General features: G+C 42.6%; 1 protein-coding gene and 1 long non-coding RNA gene across 2 annotated transcripts in view; one reads left to right on the top strand and one right to left on the bottom strand.

Moving 5' to 3' along the window:
* Window positions 1-21,447, bottom strand: part of LOC127640162 (N-acetyl-beta-glucosaminyl-glycoprotein 4-beta-N-acetylgalactosaminyltransferase 1-like) — a 251,321-nt gene that overhangs the window by 128,146 nt on the left and 101,728 nt on the right. The window contains exon 3 of the mRNA XM_052122584.1: window positions 5,879-5,980. Coding sequence (XP_051978544.1) covers window positions 5,879-5,980 — 102 coding nt within the window. The remainder of the gene's footprint in view (window positions 1-5,878; window positions 5,981-21,447) is intronic.
* On the top strand, window positions 3,421-11,678 carry LOC127640186 (uncharacterized). Its single transcript, XR_007970075.1, has 3 exons — window positions 3,421-3,576; window positions 4,915-5,051; window positions 11,063-11,678. It is a non-coding gene; the product is annotated as an uncharacterized LOC127640186 (long non-coding RNA).

Genomic DNA, 21,447 nt, shown 5'->3' with positions numbered 1-21,447 from the left:
GCTAAAATAGTATATTCAAAAGAGTATATTTCCTTCTAAAAGAGCTTGTGCAAACACCTGACATATTTTTAAAGTTCCCCTTCTGCGTTTGCACTACTGGATGTGGCCGTTATCTTACGAGGAGTTAACAAAGTCGTGGAAGGCACCTTTACTGCACGTACACGCTTCGCATACTCGTCCACTCTGACTACCCTCGATGGCGGAGCGGCTAACAGATAGGTCGAGCTTCTCTAGGTGGAGGGAGCCCTAGCAGTGCATTTATGCCCGCAGGGTGCAGCCACCTGGCGTGACCGACCAAGGCTCCCTTTCAAGACCTGTAAGTTATCTTCCTCTTTAATGACGAAGGCTTACAAGGCTGCGGTTCAGGCCGCTTTCTCGATGCAGCCATCTTCCAATGGGGGCTTTTTGGCGACACCGTCGAGGATTTCGCCCATCAGATCTCGATGGTGAGGAAGCAGACAGAGGCAATTAAGCACATCCTGCTGCAGCACGACTCGGCTTCCTTCAGGCCTCTGAAGTCCAGCACCCTGTCTGCTTCTCGCCAGAGCTGTTCCCCTGTCATGCCCCATCCTGTACCATCGGAGCCCGTACACTGGCCTCAGAGAAAGAAATCCTCCCGGGAAGTCGGCTCCACCTGCCCATCAGCTGGCCCCCAAGAACCCCAGACGGGCTTCAAGGTGGTCCTCATATAGGCAACCCAGGAATGAGGCAACTGGTTCTGCCCGGTCTGGCCCAGGTGACCTCACCAGCCCCACCATCGCCCTTGGGCCAGCGCGTGGTGAGTATTCCATCACCAGGTGCCATTTGAAAGAGCAGTTTCCTCATTCCCTGGGCGAACACACTCGTGACAGCCAGGTGCTAGAAGTCTTTCCGGTCAATCAGGTGAACACAAATACTTCCCGTTCCCTTGTTCTCTGTCAAGAGACAGCCGGTGAACAGGTAAGCATGCTGGTCTCTGGGTTGCTCGCCTGCCCCAGTCACTGGCCACCGTTGTGGGCTTGCGGAGCAGTATGCCCCCCCTGGTCTTCCAGGTGGGGTGCCTGCTCTGCCTTGAACAACCCTGCCTGGGTACGGTAAGTCCAGTCGTCCCCTTGATGCCACTGTCATGGAGGCTGGAAGCCTATTTAGCACTCTCCAGCCCCTCAAACTTTCAGGCAGAAGGTAGTGGTGCCAGTTAGATGTGCTTCCTCATTGCACAGGATGAGCAGCAAGGCCTGTTCCTTGTGCCATACTGGCCCAACTGGACTTGGTTCTCCTGGCAGCTACAAGACGACAAGTTGCATCTCTTCGTGAACTGGTGTTCTTCCGTGGGGCAGACCCAGAGGGATGTGCTGTCAGGTCTGTGCTGCCTTTCCTTCAGGAAGAGCTGGAGAAACAGCTGTCTCCCTCAACCCTGAAAGTGTACGTGGCTGCCATAGCAGCATACCACGATACACTAGACTGGAGACGCTTACAACAGCATGACCTGAGCAACAGGTTCCTCAAGGGCATGAGGAGGTGATTGGATTGCGGATGTCATTTTCCTTGCATACAGCTAGGACTTGCTGTGCCCCTTGGGAGTCCAGGCATACTCCACTAGAGGTGTTGCATCCTCTTGGGCACTGGCAAGGGGGGCCTCTCTAGCAGACATATGCAGAGCTGTGGGTTGGGCTACACCCAATACCTTCATGAGGTTTTAAAACCTACGCATAGAGCCGGTTTAAACCCGAGTGTTATGCGGTAACAGCAGGTAGGCCAGGTGGCCGGTTGGGTATACAGCTTGCATTGCACCATTCCCCCTTTTCAAAGGTGATAATATGCACCTTTTGGCCAAAACTGTTCCCTGTATCCACTGTACCCTAGACGCTTCTTTAATTCTTAAGCTTTGTTTGGTGATGAACTCGGCGGAGGAGTTACGCACCAGGCCCAGTACTCATGATTCCCCTCTGGGCAATTCCGTTTGTCACAATGCCACTGTTCAGGTTTCCCCTTTGGTGAACCCTGTGTTTCCCCTCATCAGAGCCTTGCTCTGCTTCAGCCACTGTTGATGTGTACCCTCTCTGTAGGTGGTATCATTCCACATGTGAACTTCCCCATTAGTAAGTCTGTAAAGAGGTCAATGGAAAGGAGGCGGCGAGAACAATATAAATAATATTTTAAGGAATAAATTAAAGACAAACACACACACACATGACGGACATGTCCATAAATGATCTCTCTCTCCCGCACAATCCTCCGCAGTCAGCCTTTATCCCTCTCGGAGGCTTGATTAGCCTGATAAGGGACCAGGTGTGTATGATCACGACCCAAAAAATAATTGCTAGATTAATCGTTTAAAAAATAATCGTTTATCCCAGCCCTATCTCTTAGAATATACTCTTTCAGTTTTAGTTCTGCCGAAGTGCTGAGGGGCGATCTCCGCAGTGCACCAGTGCAGAAGGTGGAGCAGCCGCTGTAATGCGCCATCAGGAATCCAGCAGAGGTGAATTTGAAGCGTGGGAATTCGGCTCATTAAGCATCGACCGCTCGGCTCCGAAGAGAAAATCCGAATGAGCGGTTTGCATGCCAACTCCTTTATACCCGTATGTTCGGGGGAGTGGCATGCAAATACCACTCGCCAATTCCACGTGCCTTTTATCAAAGATCAGAGGTGTCTCAGGCTCCCGAGAGTGACCCCTAGTGGAGTGAGTGACAGATAGGGAACTGGATGCAACACTAGGACATGTGGTCTGGTAAAATGTATATATTTTTTATCATTTTAATACTTAATAATTAGCAAACAATGTTTAAATCTCTGTGGTCACAGCTTCAACATGTCAACTCCGCAATTCCCATTATGATCATTTGATCATTATGAATTGAGATTAGTTTATAGAGTCAACTTCAACTGAGGAAAAAAAAACGAAATGGCTCCAGTGTACAACACATGGTTAAGATGGAAAAATAATACATTTTGTCAACTCAATTGTCAGAATGATTTAAAAAAGCATGCTTTTTAGTGTGTCTGACCAGAATTGATACAAATGACAGTAACATGTAAGTTATGAAGTAAATATTGTACATTTTAAAAACCTGTTCCCTAACATGATTTGTTAGCTGAGATCTTTGCCTACAAATATATGCATTTCAAATTAATTTAGTAATAATACAAAAAAACTAAGATTTAAAACCTGTTTTGTCCTTTATCTCAAGAATTAGAGAGTTAATAGCTTTTAATTCATGACATAACAGCCTGTTGTTTCTACGAGGCTTCAAACATCTGCCTGTCTCTTAGGGGCTGTTATACGGCTGCCAATCTCCCCTGTTCATTCCTATAAATAACACAGCCAGAGAGACCTGTCAGGGACAGGCCATCCATTCACCCACAAGCAACTGTGGCTGATGCTCAACAGACAACATACACTCATTAGACAAGAGACAGACAGAGGGTGTGAGGCAGTGTGGTTGCTTATGTAAAGCTGTATTTGAACAATGGATAATACGGATAGGAACAAACTAAAGAAAATATGTTTACTACAACAAACCTGGAATATAAGGGACAATAACGGTGTGGCGTGGGGACGTGGTCATGTGTCGGTTTGCGGGAGAGAGAGAGCGGTAAGGCTTGTCACCTGGTTCATAATTAACCCTAACACCTGTCTCTTGTTATAGTGATGCGGAGGGAGACATAAAATGCATGCCGAGTGTCCAAAGAGAGAGAGAGTGACCTACAAGCCGATAGTGCTTTCCTTAGTGTGTCCCTTATTTCGATTTTTATCTAATGCCCCGCCTTGCACCAAGTGTTGGTGGATCAAGGTTTGAGAAAAACCTGTATCCACCTTCACCCTTAACGGTATATGATACATCCCTGCCCGATCAGGAGCAGCCTGTGGAGTGTCGGGGATCCGAACCAGTGTCCCCACCTCCATCACTGGACACCGCTCCTGGCTGCTTCCCTCTGCCTCAGCCACTGTTGCTGTGTAACCTCTCCGTAGATAGGGTCCTCCACAGTGGCATCATTCCATATGTGAACTTCCCGGTCAGTAAGTCCATGTAAGGTATTCTCCACATGTTAACGTCCCTCTGGTAGAGTGTGATGCGCTATTCTATCAGGTGCTCGTGGGAAATTGCTTAATACAAAAATAAGAAAAGGCCACCGCCTGTAGCCTCCTCGGTAAGTGCCTCAACCCACCCTTCCCATGTCAGTTTATTTTAGCCCTTTTGTTTGCTATATACCCCTGGTCGAGTATTGTTGGTTGTTACTGTTTCCATGTCTAGTCAGGTCAAGTCAATTCATTTATATGTATTTTGGTTTCATGTTCCATTACCAGCACTGTATATAAACTGCACTTGGGTTCACACTTCAGCTACTTCATCTCTGCCCATTTGATCCTATTATTAAAAAAGTCCACAGGAAAACGCCAGATGATTTTGCCAAAAATGTAATTACATGTCCACTGATTTTATGGTGTTTATACATACGCATGTATCAAAGATTTATACCTGTAAAAATATGTCTGATTAACTAATAATTAACAACAACAAAAAACATTTCAACATTATGATGACTAACCAATTCCTTGCAAGAGACAAAATATAAAGTAAATATATTCATGATTTAAATTTAATGTACCACGCTCCAAGATTCATCTTCAAGTTGAACAAATAGAATAGAACAAATTCACAGGAGTTTAAAAAATAACATGAGGGTGAGTAAATTTTTAATTTTTGGTTAATTTTAATACAGTGCATGGTCAAAAATAAGAGTTGCATACTCTAATATTTAGTTGGACCGCCTTTAGCTTTGATTACGCTGCAAATTCATCATGGTACTGTTTCAAAAACCTTATGCAATGCCACAACATTTATTTCCATCCAGAGTTGCATTATTTTTTGCCTGAGATCTTGTATTGATGACGAGAGAGTCGAACCACTCATTAAAGTCTTCTTTTGCAGAGCCTAGACCTGACCAATTGAAGCAACCCCAGATCATAACACTGCCTCCAGTTTGTACAGTGAGCACTATGCATGATGGGTGCATCGCTTCATGTGCTTCCCTTCTTTACCTGGCACGTACATCGCTTTGGAATAGGGTAAATCTGGACTCATCAGACCACATGACCTTTATCCATTGCTCAACAGTCCAATCTTTATGCTCCATAGCAAATTTAAGTCATTTTTTCCAAGTAGCCTCACTAACTACAACTGTTTAATCCCAACCCTGTAAATTCTAGTGGAAATGCTCATACTTACAATATTAAATGTAGCCGTGAGTTCTACTGTTGATTTTTTATGATGTGACTTCACCAAGCGTTTTAGTGATCTCCGATCAAGATCATTCAAGATTCTTTTCAGACCACATTTCTTTAGCAAAGCTGACGGTTCCCTACTATCCTTCCAGGTTTTAATAATGCGTTTGACCTTTCTTAACCCAATTCCAGTGATTTCAGAAATCTCCTTAGTTGTTTTCTTTACTTGATGCAGGCCAATAATTTGCCACTTCAGAAACACTAATTCTGAAACACAATAGTTTGCCCCTTCTAAAACCTTTTGCTGGCAAAAAGCACATTTCTATTACTCACTAATAATACAACAACAACCATGCTCCGAATTTTAATTTTAATGAGCACTTTAACTTAGCCCTGAAATTGTGTGCTAACTCCAGGCATATTTTATAACTCTGTTTTCTGCTCAGCTTTGACAGTAATACACTCTGTATTCTGCTCGTTACACATAATTGCATGTTACAGAAAATTTCCATGTACACATGCACTGAAGAGCTCTGTGTTCGATAAAGGGGCTTGAAAATTTCTCATTAAGAACATTCATGGCTAAAGACTAACACTAAATAATGAGAATGAGTCATAGTAAAACACAGAATTACAGAAATAAAATGATATGTGTTATGCCTATACTGTACCTCTGGTTTCCATGGCAGCTTTTTGTACTTCTGTGAGAGGAACTTGCGGATTTGAGCTTGATCTCTATCATGAACGGTGCCAGCGCTAGGCTCATCTTCCTGCTAAAGGACGAACAGACAGACAGAGGGAGAGAGACTTGTTATGCATTTCCATAACATGTCTTAGTACTTTTACTGTATTCATCTCAACTACATGCAGCATGTTAATGCCAGGCTAAGTTATAGTCTAGCCTATCAAAAACACACAGAAAACTATATAGAGTATAAATTTGAGAAGGAAGCATTTTATTGTTATGTTGCTTTCAAGGATGAGAAAATGTGACAGCTAGGTCTTCTGTTATCAACTAAAACACTAGTGAAAGTCAGAGTCTTCTTGAAGAAAGCATTCCAGGGAAACCAATTCAAATAAATGTGATATAAACAGAAACAGCACATTCATAAGAAGTTGGTTGTGTAAATGGACTGTATGCAATGAATTAGAAGAATAGAAATATGGACTTGGTCCTTATTTCTTAACTAGGTCCTTGTTGAATGTCAGATATAGTTGCTTTAAAATTAAATTAATTTCCAATTCAAATAGTGGTGGGATCTTTGGGCACAGAACCGGGCCAGGGTCTCAATTCGAAATTAAAATTAAAATAAAAAACAAAAAATAATCAAAATAAGGAAGTGGTTTCATATATAACCAAATCATATATAACCAAAATCCAAACATTTTACCCTCTCCAACTACCTTTTGCAGAGACTAAAAATCATTCTAAGACAACAGGTGAAAAAAATACCAAGATAAATTAGATTGTAAATTTAAACATAATAATAATTGAAAATAAACCATTACCACTAGAAAGTTTAACACAAATCTCATAAATGCTACAACTGTGATTGTCAGGGACATAATTTAATGTTCATGTTTGGACATTATATTTATTACCACCTGCTGGTGGAATCTCCAAACTGCAAATAAGGGAACTTAATTGAGACTTTGTGCTGAAAACAGACATGCTGCTGAAACGCCTTAGCGTAATGACCTACATTTCAGAAAAATAGCAAATTGTGCTTTGAGCCACTAACATACAATACACCCACAGTTTGTGCACAAACACCCACAGATTGCACAAATACTCACACCCAAGCTTTGCTCTGGCACAAAATTGCACTTTGGATTAGTGCTCGCATGAAAATTGGATAAGATTGTTGTGCGTTGTGCTGCACCTAGTGCAGTCCCAAAAATATAGCCCATTATCTTTACTCTGATTAAATTGTTGGCAATAATACTAATATATAGAGCAGTATGCCTATAGTGGGCAACAGCAGTATAGAGTGTCAATGTCCCATCATGCAACTGGGCTTAAGACATACACCATCTTTTCTTTAGTAAAGCCTGACAGGATGCCATCAGCAGGGACACAGACTAGCATTCTTCTGCTCTCAGTTCAGTCCTCTTCATATTAATCTCTGTCTTCAGTCATGTGACACATGTCAGTGTTCAGAGCTAATTGAAAATTGCAATGAAGCATCACAAAACCTGATTAGGAGTGGCTTAAATTCAATACTGTCACAGAGTATTCACAGTAATAAAGGACTTAATATATTGTGTTATTATCAGTCCCATATGACAGGGGCCAGCTAGAAAGACTGACTATATTTGCAATAGCAAACTCCCACCCTACTCTTACTATTTTCTGCAGTATATAAGCCTAGTATGTATATATTGCGCCTAGATTCTATTCACATAGAATACCTGGATGACCTACAAAAATGTGCAGTACACTACAGAGTAGGGATGCGCAAAATACAAGCACCATAGCTGGTACTGGCAAATATAATTGATTTTTAATTTATTGTAATCTGTTTACAATTATATTCATTAATATTGGATTGTAAATCACAAACTAAATGCCATTTTTTCTTTTAAGTCCTGCAGCACATTTCAGTATATTAAAAAATGAATAATATCAGGCAATTATCAGTTATCAGTCAAAACATGAAATAATTATCATTAAAAAACAAAGACAAAAACAGGGACAGGAAGTCAACCGTGGCCTCCTTCATTTTAGTTTTTGTAATAGTAGTAGTACTATAATAATAATAATTACTTCATGAATTTCTTTACTGATACATTAATCAGAAATAAAATTGGAACTATTTAATCATCTGCCACAGCACCTCAGAAAACAGTGTCTCATAATTTTGCTCACGAGCAACTTCAATCCTTCACTGTCATAGGTCATGAAGAGCTAACAAAAACAAAAATCAAAAGCCACAACATGTATGTTAGATCCAATACCAAATAAGCTCTTAAAAGTTGAATTCCCAGTAATCTCAGAACCTCTCATTAATACTATTATCTCCTCGCTATCCTTAGGACATGTTCCAAAATACTTTAAAATGGCAGTTATCAAACCGCTAATTAAGAAGCAACAGCTTGATCCTAGTGAATTGGCTAATTACAGATTGATTTCAAATCAACCATTTATGTTAAAAATACTAGAAAAGGTAGTGTCCTCCCAACTATGTTCACTTCTACAGAGAAATGGTATATATGATCATAGTACAGAGATAGTGCTTATCAGTGTTACAAACGACTTGCTCTTATCATCTGATCGCGGCATTCTCATGAATAGGCTGGAGAATAATGTTGGCATAAGTGGACTTGCATTAACATGGTTTAGGTCCTATTTATCAGACCACTACCACTTTGTTTGTGTAAATGAGGAATTGTCAAATCAGTATGGAGTGCAACAGGGTTCAGAACCTCTTCTTTTCACCTTAAACATGCTTCCCCTAGGAGATATTATCAGGAATCATGGAATAAGTTTCCACTGTTATGCCGACGATACCCAACTTTATATTTCTTCTAAACCTAATGAAAATTCTCAATTCTCCAAATTAGCAGTATATTAATGAAATCAAAGATTTGATGGCCACAAATTTCCTTCTACTCAATTCCAACAAAACAATGATTGGACCAAGAGCCTAAGAAAATAAGCCACTAAAATATAATTTGACTCTCGATGGATGTACTGTTATGTCGTCGTCTTCAGCAAAGAATTTAGGTGTTATAAACGTCCCTTTTTCAGGACACTGTATTTTAAAGATAATTTTGTAAAAATCCAAATAACTTTACAGATCTTTATTATAACAATGTTTTCCATGCTTGTTCAATGAACCATAAACAATTAATGAACATGCACATGTGGGACATTCGTTAAGACACTAAAAGCTTACAGACTGTAGGCAATTAAGGTCAGTTATAAAAACTTAGGACATTAAAGAGATCTTAAAAACACCAATAGAAATATGCCCAGGGTCCCTGCTCATCTGCGTGAACATGCTTTAGGCATGCTGCATGGAGGCATGATGACTGCAGATGTGGCCAGGGCGATAAAATGCAATGTCTGTACTGTGAGACGCCTAAGACAGTGCTACAGGGAGACAGGAAGGAAAGCTAATCGTCCTCGCCGTGGCAGACCACGTGTAACAACACCTGCACAGGATCGGTACATCCGAATATAACACCTGCGGGACAGGTACAGGATGGCAACAACTGCCCAAGTTACACCAGGAACGCACAATCCCTCCATCAGTGCTCAGGCTGGACTGAGGGCTTGTAGGCCTGTTACAAGGCAGGTCCTTACCAGACATCATCGGCAATGCACACAATGGGCAAAAACACACCTTCGCTGGACCAGACAGGACTGGCAAAAAGTGCTCTTCACTGACGAGTCGCTGTTTTGTCTAACCAGGGGTGATGGTCGGACTCGCGTTTATCATTGAAGGAATGAGCGTTAAACTGAGGCCTGTACTCTTGAGCGGGATTGAGTTGGAGGTGGAGGGTCCGTCATGGTCTGGGGCGGTGTGTCACAGCATCATCAGACTGAGCTTGTTGTCATTGCAGGCAATCTCAAAGCTGTGCATAACAGAGAAGACATCCTCCTCCCTCATGTGGTACCCTTCCTGCAGCCTCATCCTGACATGACCCTCCAGCATGACAATGCCACCAGACATATTGCTCGTTCTGTGTGTGATTTCCTGCAAGACAGAAATGTCAGTGTTCTGCCATGGCCAGCAAAGAGCCCGGATCTCAATACCATTGATCACGACTGGGACCTGTTGGATCGGAGGGTGAGGGCTAGGGCCATTCCCCCCAGAAATGTCCGGGAACTTGCAAGTGCCTTGGTGGAAGAGTCTTGTCTTCTCTCAGCAAGAACTGGCAAATCTGATGCAGTCCATGAGGAGGAGATGCACAGCAGTACTTAATGCAGCTGGTGGCCACACCAGATACTGACTGATACTTTTGTTACCCCTTTGTTCAGAGACTCATTAATCAATTCCTGTTAGTCATATGTCTGTGAAACTTTTTAAGTTTATGTCTTAGTTGTTGAATCTTTTTATGTTCTTACAAATATTTACACATTAAGTTTGATGAAAATAAAAGCAGTTGAAAGAGAGAGGAGTTTATTTGATACCAATCTGTCCTTTTGAAAATCAAATTTCCAATGTTTGTAGAACAGCATTCTTCTACCTGAGAAATATTGCTAAATTACAATACATGCTCTCTGTTGCCAAAAAATTAACTCATGCGTTCATGACCTAAAGACCAGATTATTTTAATGCATTACTGGAGGATGTCCAGCAAGTTCAATAAATAAATTCAATTGGTTCAAAATGCAGCTGCTAGAGTGCTGACTAGAACCAAGTAATATGATCATATTAGCCCAATTTTATCATCGTTACAGTGCCTACCTGTTACATTTTATATTAGTTTTAAACTTCTGTTAACTACATACAAATCTTTGAATAGTCTAAATCTACAGTACTTGACCTTCTGACATGCTATATTCCAGCATTTTCATTATAATTGCAAAATTCTGGCCTGTTAATAATTCCAAGAATATCAAAATTCACAAAAGTAGGTAGATCCTTTTCATACTTGGCTCCTAAAATATAGAATAGTCTCCCTAACACTGTTCGGGATGCAGACACACACACTCAGTTTAAGTCTAGATTAAAGACTAATCTATTTATCCAGGCATACGCCTAATTTATCCATCAACTCACATTTAGACTGTGTTAGTTAGGTCTGCCAGAACCAGAAACATCCATCATGATCTATAACACTGTAAAATATGTAATGGCATCTACACTAATATTATTGTATTTGTTTCCATGTCTCAACCTCAGGATTCATATTCTGAGGTTAAAAGAGCCTGTCAGATCCAGCTCTGTTCCTGCTTGGTGTCGCACTCTACTGCTACATGTCGCTGAGAGATGACAACATACTACATCTGGTGCTAGCCAGACATCACTTCAGATTTTTTACTTCAGAGGATGAACTGATGCCAACTCCAACTGTAAGACATCAGTATTTCATATGCCACTGCCTGAACCTTGGAGTTATCTCTGCCTGCATCACCTTTGTCTATTGATGGACTACACTCTTTAAATGGAATACATAGACTATAATTGAATTGCCAACAAATGCCTTCATCAGCCAACAAACAAAGGACAATGCATCTATGTGAACATCTGCAGTTAATCCAGGATGGACTTCAAAGACATTATTCATTAATCTTAGTTCATAAAAAAAATATTTTTATTTTTAAAAGACCGGACCTTAATGCTTGCTTAATTTACAAATTAATATAAAACCATGACTTGCACTGCACATAAATAACTAATACTGGCATTATATTCATGTTGCTTAAACAGAGGAGAACTGGCCCCCACTGTGAGCCTGGTTTCTCCCAAGGTTATTTTTCTCCATTAACCAACATCTTATAGAGTTATGTGTTGTGAAAAGTGCTATACAAATAAAAATAACTTAAATGACAAAAGAATTATGTTTTAATATAAAAATTTCCCCTTCTGTCACTCACTCGATTTTGTGTCGATGTAGTGAAAATAGGGGTCGCTCTAGGAAACCCCTAACACCTCTGATCTTTCAGAAAAGGCCAATAAGAATTGGTGAGTGGAATTTGCATGCCACTCCCCCAGACATACAGGTATAAAAGGGACTGGCTCGCAACCACTCATTCAGATTTTTCTTCTGGAAAAAAAACGAGCGGTTGTGTGTCAGTGAGCTGAATTCCACTGCTGGTCCAGTCACCTCTAAATAAGAAGTGTATGCTGTTGGATATATGGTGCATTCCAGTGGCTTTCTCTTTCTTGATTCTGCCCGATCAGCGCAGAGTACCTCCATGGGCACTTCGACAGTGCTAAAACAGTAAGTATTCCTGCAAAAGAGTATATTTCTTCTATTAGAGCAAAACACACTGACGTGAATGTCTTTTTAAAGATGCATCTTTTTAAAGATACCTTTCCGTCTTTGTGTAATTCCTGGATACGCTAGGCCTTGATCACACTGAAGCAGCATTCATGGATGGTTTATGTTCTCATTGCGAGAACATGACCATGGCAATGCTGCAATCACGGCTTACCTTCTTCCGCTGGAAATCCGCTCTAGCCAACCCCCATGCCAGACCTTCTACCTACAGGTACGAGGCCGGCCTGGCTGGTGCTGGAGGCCATTTGGGGACTCCAACGGGCATGGCTCTGCCAGGTAAATCCACACGGACCTCACATTCCCCAGCATGCTCGTTTGCCCCCGTCGACTTACAAGATGAGACCAGTTTGCCTCACGGCCAGCTAAACGTCTCTTTCGGAGCTCGCAAGCAGAATGAGTTCTCGATCACTGCATAGGAGAGCGCGTTGGCGATGTTGGACACCGAGGACTCGACTGGGCAGCCACCTTCAGACACAGAGCTGACAGCCATGCTTGCCCGGGTAACTGCAAGTGTCGGGCTGGACTGGAACAGTCCACTGAGCCCTCACGGCTGGATGATTGGTTCCTAGGTTTGGGGTGCCACTCACAGACATGCTGGCACACAGCTGGTCCCGGGGGCTGCGCAAGTATGCGTTCCCCCCAGTGAGCCTACTTGCACAGACCTTGTGCAGGGTCAGGGAGGATGAGGAGCAGGTCATCCTCGTGGTGCCGTGCTGGCCCACCCAGACTTGGTTCGCCGACCTCACGCTCCTCATGACAGCCCACCCCCCCCCGGTGAATACCCCTGAGGAAGGAGCTTCGTTCTTGGACAGGGCACCATCTGGCACCTGCGCCCAGACCTCTGGAACCTCCATGTCTGGCCAGGGATGTGGAAGACCTAAGTGACCTAACACCGGCGGTTTTAGATATGATCACTCAGGCCAGGGCTTCCTCTATGAAGCAGCTTTATGCCCTGAAGTGGCATTTGTTCGCAAGTTTGTATTCTTCCCGAGGCGAAGACCCCCAGAGCTGCGCAGTCAGGTCAATGCTTTCCTTCCCGCAGGAGAGTCTGGAGGGATGGCTGTCCCCCTCCACATTGAAGGTGTATGTGGACACCATAGCGGCACACCACAACACAGTGGATGGTAAGTCCCTAGGGAACACGACCTGATCATCAGGTTCTTGAGAGGCACCCAGAGGCTGAATCCTCCTAGGCCATGCCTCTTCCCCTCAAGGGATCTCTCCATGATCCTCCTAGGCATTCGGAGAGCCCCGTTTAAGCCCCTAGAGTCAGTCGAGCTGAAAGCCCTCTCCTTGAAGACAGCCCTCCTGACTGCGAACACCTCCATCAAGAGGGTTTGGGACCTGCACACGTTTTCTGTTAGTGACACTTGCCTGGAGTTCAGTCTGGAAGACTCAAGTGGTCCTGAGACCCCGACCGGGCTATGTGCCCAAGGTTCCCAAGACCCCTTTCAGGGATCAGGTGGTGAGCCTGCAAAAGCGCAGCCCCAGGAGGAGGCAGACCCAGCCTTATCGCTGCTGTGTCCGGTGCATGCTTTGTGCACCAACTTAGATCGCAGACGCCAACGTGCTGGCATACCAGGCCCAGGCTGATCCCACTCCTTTGGGAATATGAGCACACTCGACAAGGAGTATCAGACATCTGCAGGGCAGCGGGCTGAGCAACACCCAATACCTTCGCAAGATTCTATTATCTCCGGGTTGAGGCGGTTTCGTCCCGTGTATTGTCAGGTACGAACAGGTAAGTGTACGGGACAGCTGGCCATGTGTATCGCTTGCGTACAGCACCTTTCCCCTCTGTGAGGCGAAGACGTGCGCTTTGTTCTCCCATACGAGTTCACGAGCCCATGGACCTTGGATGTCCTCCCTCCCTAGCCCTGTGGCTGGTGAATTCAGCAGAGGAATTCTTAGCTGGACCCAGTACGTGTACTAGTGTGCCCTGTACTGGGGTAGGTGCTCCACATGCGCCGGTTACCTCCGGTAGCTTCCTGTGATGTATTTTCCACAGTAAAGTCTCCCTATTGGTAGACCCGCGTCTCCCTTGGGCAGAGCCCTCTCTGCCCCCGGGCACTGTGTTTGTAGAGCTCCTCCCCTTCGGACAGGACCTACAACCATGCCTCTTCCATGTGCGGCTGGTAAGCCCACATGACGTGATTACCACATGTTAATCTCCCCTTTGGGCAGGATGTGATCTATGCGGTGTCTTTTCCCCCTGAAAGAATAGGAAAGGAAAAGAACACCTTCTCTGTGAATAAAAGTGTTAGTTCAGAGATCATAAGTGTTTGGGGCTCCCAAGAGCGACCCCTAGTGTCACTACATTGAGGTTACAACAGTAACCGAGACGATTTCTAAATACTTAAAATATATCTGTATTTTTGGTCAACTTTAGTTTTGTTAAATGTTATATTTACACTGTTGTTTTTGGATCTCATACTTGTGTGTGTGTGTGTGTGTGTGTGTGTGTGTGTGTGTGTGTGTGTGTGTGTGTGTGTGTATATATATATATAAATTTAAATATATATTTGTATATTTTTTTTATATATTTATATTTTATAATATAATACTATATTATGCAACAGTAACATATTTCTATCCTACTTTCTTTGCACATCAGAGTGCTTTTCCGGACAGGAGCTGCCGGATTACCTCCGCTGTCTGGCTCAGTGATGCGCAGAGTTCAACTGAATGTCACACAAACGTGCCGTTCATGGCGATTATATATACGCTTCCAATTCCCTTATTTGGGCATTAAAATATTATTTGAATTTCAAGTGATCAGACGATTTAATAATCATGACAAACCTGCACGTACAACAATACCTAAAGAACTATTTGGTTGTTATTTAACATTATAAATGTATTTTGAATAATGTGCAATGATGACTCAAGCACAATAAGAACAGTAACATGAAACAAGAAACTAAAAAGGGTACATTTTGATTTCATGTTGATTCTAAACATTAACACAACAAGAAAACAAAACCAGAAAATCTTCCACAGTCAAACTGCAACAGATTTTAAACTACAGTGACTTTCAGGTGAGTCTCATTTATACAAGAGAATTCTTCAAATTAAAGCTTGAGGCTAGAACTTGACTTTTTTTTGTAGCTTCATATATTATTGGAGTGGTTGTGGCATAGTGGGCTAAAGCACAGAACTGGTAAGCAGAAGGTTTCCGGTTCGATTCCCACAACCACCAACATTGTACTCCAAATTGCTCCATGGAGATTGTCCCTGTAATAAGTGCACTGTAAGTCGCTTTGGATAAAAGTGTCTGCCAAATGCATCAATGTAATGTTAAGTAAATCTCAAGTATGATCTAAGACAAATGGGCAAACATGAAACAAGTCCTGAGATGGGCCTTAGACACTGGAGAGTGTCTGGAAGTATGAGCCCAGAATATTAATGTGGTTAATTAATTCTCCCTGTTCAGGGGTAAACAGGCTTGGTCTATGAGAAGGAGACCGGGGCACATTTTTCACGTCCAGTTATCCAGCAAAACGACAAAACACAGCCCCCCACAAATCAAATTTTAATTTTCCCTGCCCTGTATCGTGGAGGATAATGACCCGAGTGATGTTTTTCATCAGTCATCTTCATCTCTGCTCTGATGAACTATAAACATAAGCTAGAGAAGAAAACAGAGAGGTGTTGAAATTATACGTGCAAGGTTAATGTATTCATCTGACCAAACAAGAGCCAAATTGAAAATACCATGTTTATAAAAATCGGCTTATGCTATGATTTCAAACAAACAAACAAAAAAGGAAAATGTATCATGTATGTTCTCTTAAGGGGCTAGCGAACATGTTTAATTCATTTATGCACAAATGATCGCAGGAGATCGGTTATGAAAAAATAAATTGCTGTGTACAAAAATGTAAGTTTGGTGAATTCTGATCTATGAATTTCCACATATCGAAGAAAAAAACTCCTGCAACCCTTGACACACACTTACTGGACAGAAGGCTGGGAAAATCATATAAAGGGCTGGCAAAGCCATAGAAAATATTAACGCCTGGCTATGAAATGTAAGTGTGAGGCCATAATAGTTGTTATTTACTACCCTCACATAGACCTCCAACCAATACCATTACTTTAGCATTACGAAATTCTGTTATTTATATAAATACTTGGAAGTTTCCATTCTGCTTTTATTTTTCAAATAAATCTTAGTTCGAACATGTGGTAAAATTATATTTACATGCAATGATGGTTAGAATACACTTTTCTCATAATCAAGCCAGACTTCTGTTAAATATTATTGAATCAATATGGCTTACAAGTATACGACACAGTGAAGCCCTGAGTAGTAAAAGCCATCAAAGAGAGCAGGAAAAATAAAAGGAAAAGGAAGTTGTGAAAAGTAATTAATGCTACATTAATGATTATTGCGCCTTTACAGAATATACACATACACACACACACACACATATATATATATAAGACTGTACTAACAGCAGGTGCAAATCACACACCAGCTCTTGTATGCCTCACACTGCTGATCTGGTATCAGTCAGGAATATATAATGTTGAGGAGAGTGACAGGCCAGCAGGAGACAGAGAACGACAGATCTGACATACACAGTCATATGAGAAAGCTCTGATCCACACAGGCTGTCACACCACTGCTGTCAATAATAATTAGGAAATGTTCAAAATCAGTCAGGCTCATATTTAAACATGCTCTTGAAAAAAGTCAGAAAGCCTCCAGTGTGCTGTGATGGATTTGGCTAATGAACAGATGCAAATGTTCTTTTCACAGCTGGTACACACATGGCCAGTTTGTCTGAATCCAAATTCGGTTGCCTTTCGGTCTGCTTTAACACTGGGGTTGGGAACAGAGGGCCACTTTTATTCAAAACTGTTTTCATTAAAAAATAAATAAATAAAGACCACAATACAGGGCAACCAAAGCGATTGGATTACCGAACAAATGACTCTTGAGCTGGTTCTTTTGAATCTACACTGCAAAACATACATTGTGACCAAAAATTTATCTTGAGTCAGTTCTTTTGAATCTATAGCGTGACCAGAGTAGTCTGATTCCCCAACAAATGAGTCTGTTCTTTTCAAACTACAGCGCAAAACAGACAGTGTGACCAGTATAGTCCGTTTCCCCAAAAATGTGTCTGTTCTTTTGAATTTACAGAGTCAAACATACAGATAGACTAGAGAAGTCCAAATCCCCAACAAATAAGTCTCATGAGACAGTTTTTTTTTTAATCTACAACATGAAACACAGGTGTAACGGATCTCTGTTCATCTGGGAAAGGAGGAAGCGGGAGCTGAATCCACATTTAACGAACTTTAATTACAACACAACATCAAACATAAAACACTGACCCAAACGCATTCGGCTTTGTGTGTTCGGCTCTCTCTCTCTGGTATCCCCAGCTCTTCCCTTATCTCCCTCCTGCTGATTAGGCAACTCAGCACCGGGCGTGCATCCTCACCGCCCGATTTAGGCCGGGGCGCCATCTGGACTGGCTAACCCCAACCCCATCTCTGGAGGGGAGACGCTGCCTTTCCAGCCGTTCTGCCACTCGATGATCCTCCCCGCCTCCTGTGAATCTGAGAGAGATGAGTGGAGGGAGGGGGAGAGACAGAGAGAGAAAAGACATCACTCTTTTTCAGCTCCCGTGGGCACGCCGCCCACTGGCGGATGGCAGCAGTTCCTCTGTCCCCTGGCAGACGGCAACAGCTCCTCTGCTTCCTGGTGGACAGCAGCAGTTCCTCTGGTCCTGCCAGATGACAGCGACTCCTCCATCCCTAGCGGATGGCAACGGTTCCTCCATCTCCTGGCAGATCGCAGCGGCGAGTTCTCCAGAACAGCGTGCCATTCCTCCTTTCCCCAGTTTCGGCACTAATGTAACAAAGTTTGTGATGAGCTGCAAGGAGGAAGCGGGCGACAGCGAAATTCAACTCAAAAGGTAATTTATTTTACACTCAAAAAACTCGATTTCAGTGGACTGTCGACATCAGCTCTCTGGGTGTGTGTGCATGTTAGCTCTCTCTTCTCTGGCGCCTGGCTCGCTCTTAAAACCTGTCTCCACTCTTCAATGACAAACAGCTGTTAAAGATAATCATTGCCAGGTGTTGATCCTTACTGTTCTCATCTCCTGATCTTGCTCTCCATTCCCAAGCCGGCACTCAATCACACCCACACCACCACAACAGGGCAACCAGTGTAGCCCGATTCCCCAATGAATGAGTCTTATGAGTCGTTTCTTTTAAATCTACACCACAAAACAGTGAATAGAGAGTGAACCAGTCAGTCATTCATTACGTAATGTCCGACGAAGATTTGTGACTGTTACTGTATGTCCACTCAGTAGTGGTGTTAACCACCAGGCGACTCATACAATTGCACAAGGCCCTGACCGGAAGGCAAAGTGCTGCAGGTTCACCCATTTGTGTAATTTCAAACATTTGAACTAGAGGTCTGCATTCCCCCAGAACCCGATTCGATTTCTTGTAGCGTGGGAATACATTTCGGAGTTGAAGGTGGGAGCGGACGGTACTTCCAAGAGATGTGGACAGAAGCTGGTGGTCATGGAATAGCCTGAAAAATTGGATGTCGATCCATCCATCCATCTATCTTCAACTGCTTATCCGAAGTCGGGTCGCGGGGGCAGCTGCTCCAGCAGAGGGCCCCAAACTTCCCTATCCCGAGCCACATTAACCAGCTCTGACTGGGGGACCCCGAGGCGTTCCCAGGCCAGTGTGGAGATGTAATCTCTCCACCTAATCCTGGGTCTTCCCCGAGGCCTCCTCCCAGCTGGACGTGCCTGAAACACCTCCCTAGGAAGGTGGCCAGGGGGCATCCTTACCAGATGCCCAAACCACCTCAACTGATTCCTTTCGATGCAAAGGAGCAGCGGCTCTACTCCGAGCTCCTCACGGATGACTGAGCTCCTCACCCTATCTCTAAGGGAGAAGCCCTGACACGCTTCTGAGGAAGCCCATTTTGGCCGCTTGTACTCGTGACCTAGTTCTTTCGGTCATGACCATAGGTGAGGGTAGGAACAAAAATTGACCGGTAGATCGAGAGCTTTGCCTTTCGGCTCAGCTCTCTTTTCGTGACAACGGTGCGATAGAGCGAGTGCAATACCACCTCCGCTGCCCCGATTCACCGGCCAACCTCCCGCTCCATTGTCCCCTCACTCGTGAACAAGACCCCGACGTACTTGAACTCCTTCACTTTTGGCAATACCTCCTTCCCTACCTGGAGTACACATACCTTGGATGTCGATATCAGTTTTTATTTTATTTATTAATGAATGCAAAAAAATACAAAATAAATAACAAGCAAAATAAATGTGCAATCAATTAGCCGATATTTAGAGCAGGCAGGTATCAGCGGGACTTTAGAAGAATGAAGCAAGGCAGAGCAAACTCTCGGTACATCAAAGGATTCAAATTCGAGTTAAGAAACTAAAGAGTAAAGAAAGTCAGGCAAGTTAGATGGGCATCATGTCACGCACCATCTGATAATAGCAATAACAGAAAAATAAAACCGTCTTTGTGTACACTTGTTTATTTGTATGGCTTTTGCCCTATGTGGAAAACAAATGCCGGGGTGCGGGAACAGGAGTGCTCAAGAAGAAAAACACTGCGGGCAAAGTGTGGGTGAACATGGAGTCAAATTCAGAGGGAGCATTTTGGGTGTGGGATAGAAACTTGTGGGAGCAGGATGGAAAAAAACAGACATCAATTTGAACCCGCTTAAAGCTATTACACAAATCTAAAAACCCAATACAGTATCACTGAAATGCAGTTGACAGAATTTCACCAGATCTGTAGAGGAACATTGTAAACTGTGAAACACAGACACCACAGGCCATTATCAGGTGAAGAGGAAGTAAATGCGGCAGAAATATATAACTATTGTATAAAAAAAATCCTCAAAATAATCATTATATGAGTCATTATATAATAATAAGCATGACTAAACAATAATAAATAATCATATCTGTTCTAAAATATCCCTGCATAAAATTTTTGTTTTTGTACACCCTATTAATTTACAAAAACAATTCTAAAAATATACAGTATGCAGGTAAATATAAAAATTTTTATTACTCTTTTGAACATATAAATTATCTTAATTATACTATAAACTAAATACCATTCTTCCTTGTGTTCATTTAGTTGAAAAGATTTGGAATACATGCATTTTTTATCTTTATCTAGATTTTAATTTCATTAAACATGTTGAATGTATTTGGCTCCAATGGCTGTTAAAATGATTTTTTAATTATGATATAAAATCACTTTTATGTCGTTTCTCCCAGTTGTACATCGAAAGGGGGAACCCGGCTGGAAAGTTGCTTGGGGCCTCAGAAATCATAACCCCGCCCCTGTGTCCACTGAAGACTTTTGAAACTGAAATCAGAGTAATTACTAGATGGTTGATATGACAATTCAGCATCTAAAATGGAACCAGAATTTTACAGTTTTATTCAAAGCTCTATGGAAAGCATTTCTGTGTTCTTCTGGCGATTACCAGTGTTGAAAACAATGTTGACTTGTCTCCCAGTTTAAAACAAATGGCAAGTGGATATAAACAAATGGAAATAAACTTTTACAGGAAATACACTTACATTGAAGGGAAAACGGATCTTGTAAAATCCTTTAGTACATATTCTCATACAATACATTTACATTAATGCATTTGACAGATGCTTTTATCCAAAGCGACTTACAGAGCCTTATTACAGGGACAATCCCCCCTGAACAACCTGGAGTTAAGTGCCTTGCTCAAGGACACAATGGTGGTGGTGGCTGTGGGGATCAAACCAGTGACCTTCTGATTACCAGTTTACCAGTTATGTGCTTTAGACCACTACACCACCACCACTCCAATACCAAATGTAAAGTGAGTTTGAGGCTGATGACTCTTTGGCATTTCACAGGTGGCGATCGGATAAACAAACCATTTTGTGGAAGTGGCCAAAATGAAATCAAGCCTCTGGTCAATGTTTTTCTAATTCACTCCATCGATATGAATGCAGCCAAAATGAAACTCAATGGCCATAATCTGCTCAATGCTCATGAAGCCAGGCTCAACGCTGGCTCCTGGCACAGCCCTGGCCCTGATTTATTAACTCTCTAATAGGCTTATGGCCACCACCCCATCGTTGCCTGTGATATTTCTGTTGAACTGCAAGCTCATGCCTTTGTCTGTGTATGTGTGTGAGAAGAGAGAGAGAGAGAGAGAGAGAGAGAGAGAGAGAGAGAAATCCTGGGGTGTCTTGCAAATTCTCTTTCTTATAATTCA

This window comes from Xyrauchen texanus, chromosome 49, assembly GCF_025860055.1.
Source record: "Xyrauchen texanus isolate HMW12.3.18 chromosome 49, RBS_HiC_50CHRs, whole genome shotgun sequence".
NCBI lineage: Eukaryota > Metazoa > Chordata > Actinopteri > Cypriniformes > Catostomidae > Xyrauchen > Xyrauchen texanus.
The sequence above is the reverse complement of the archived record's forward strand: the minus strand, read 5'-3'. Positions and strand labels throughout refer to the sequence as shown.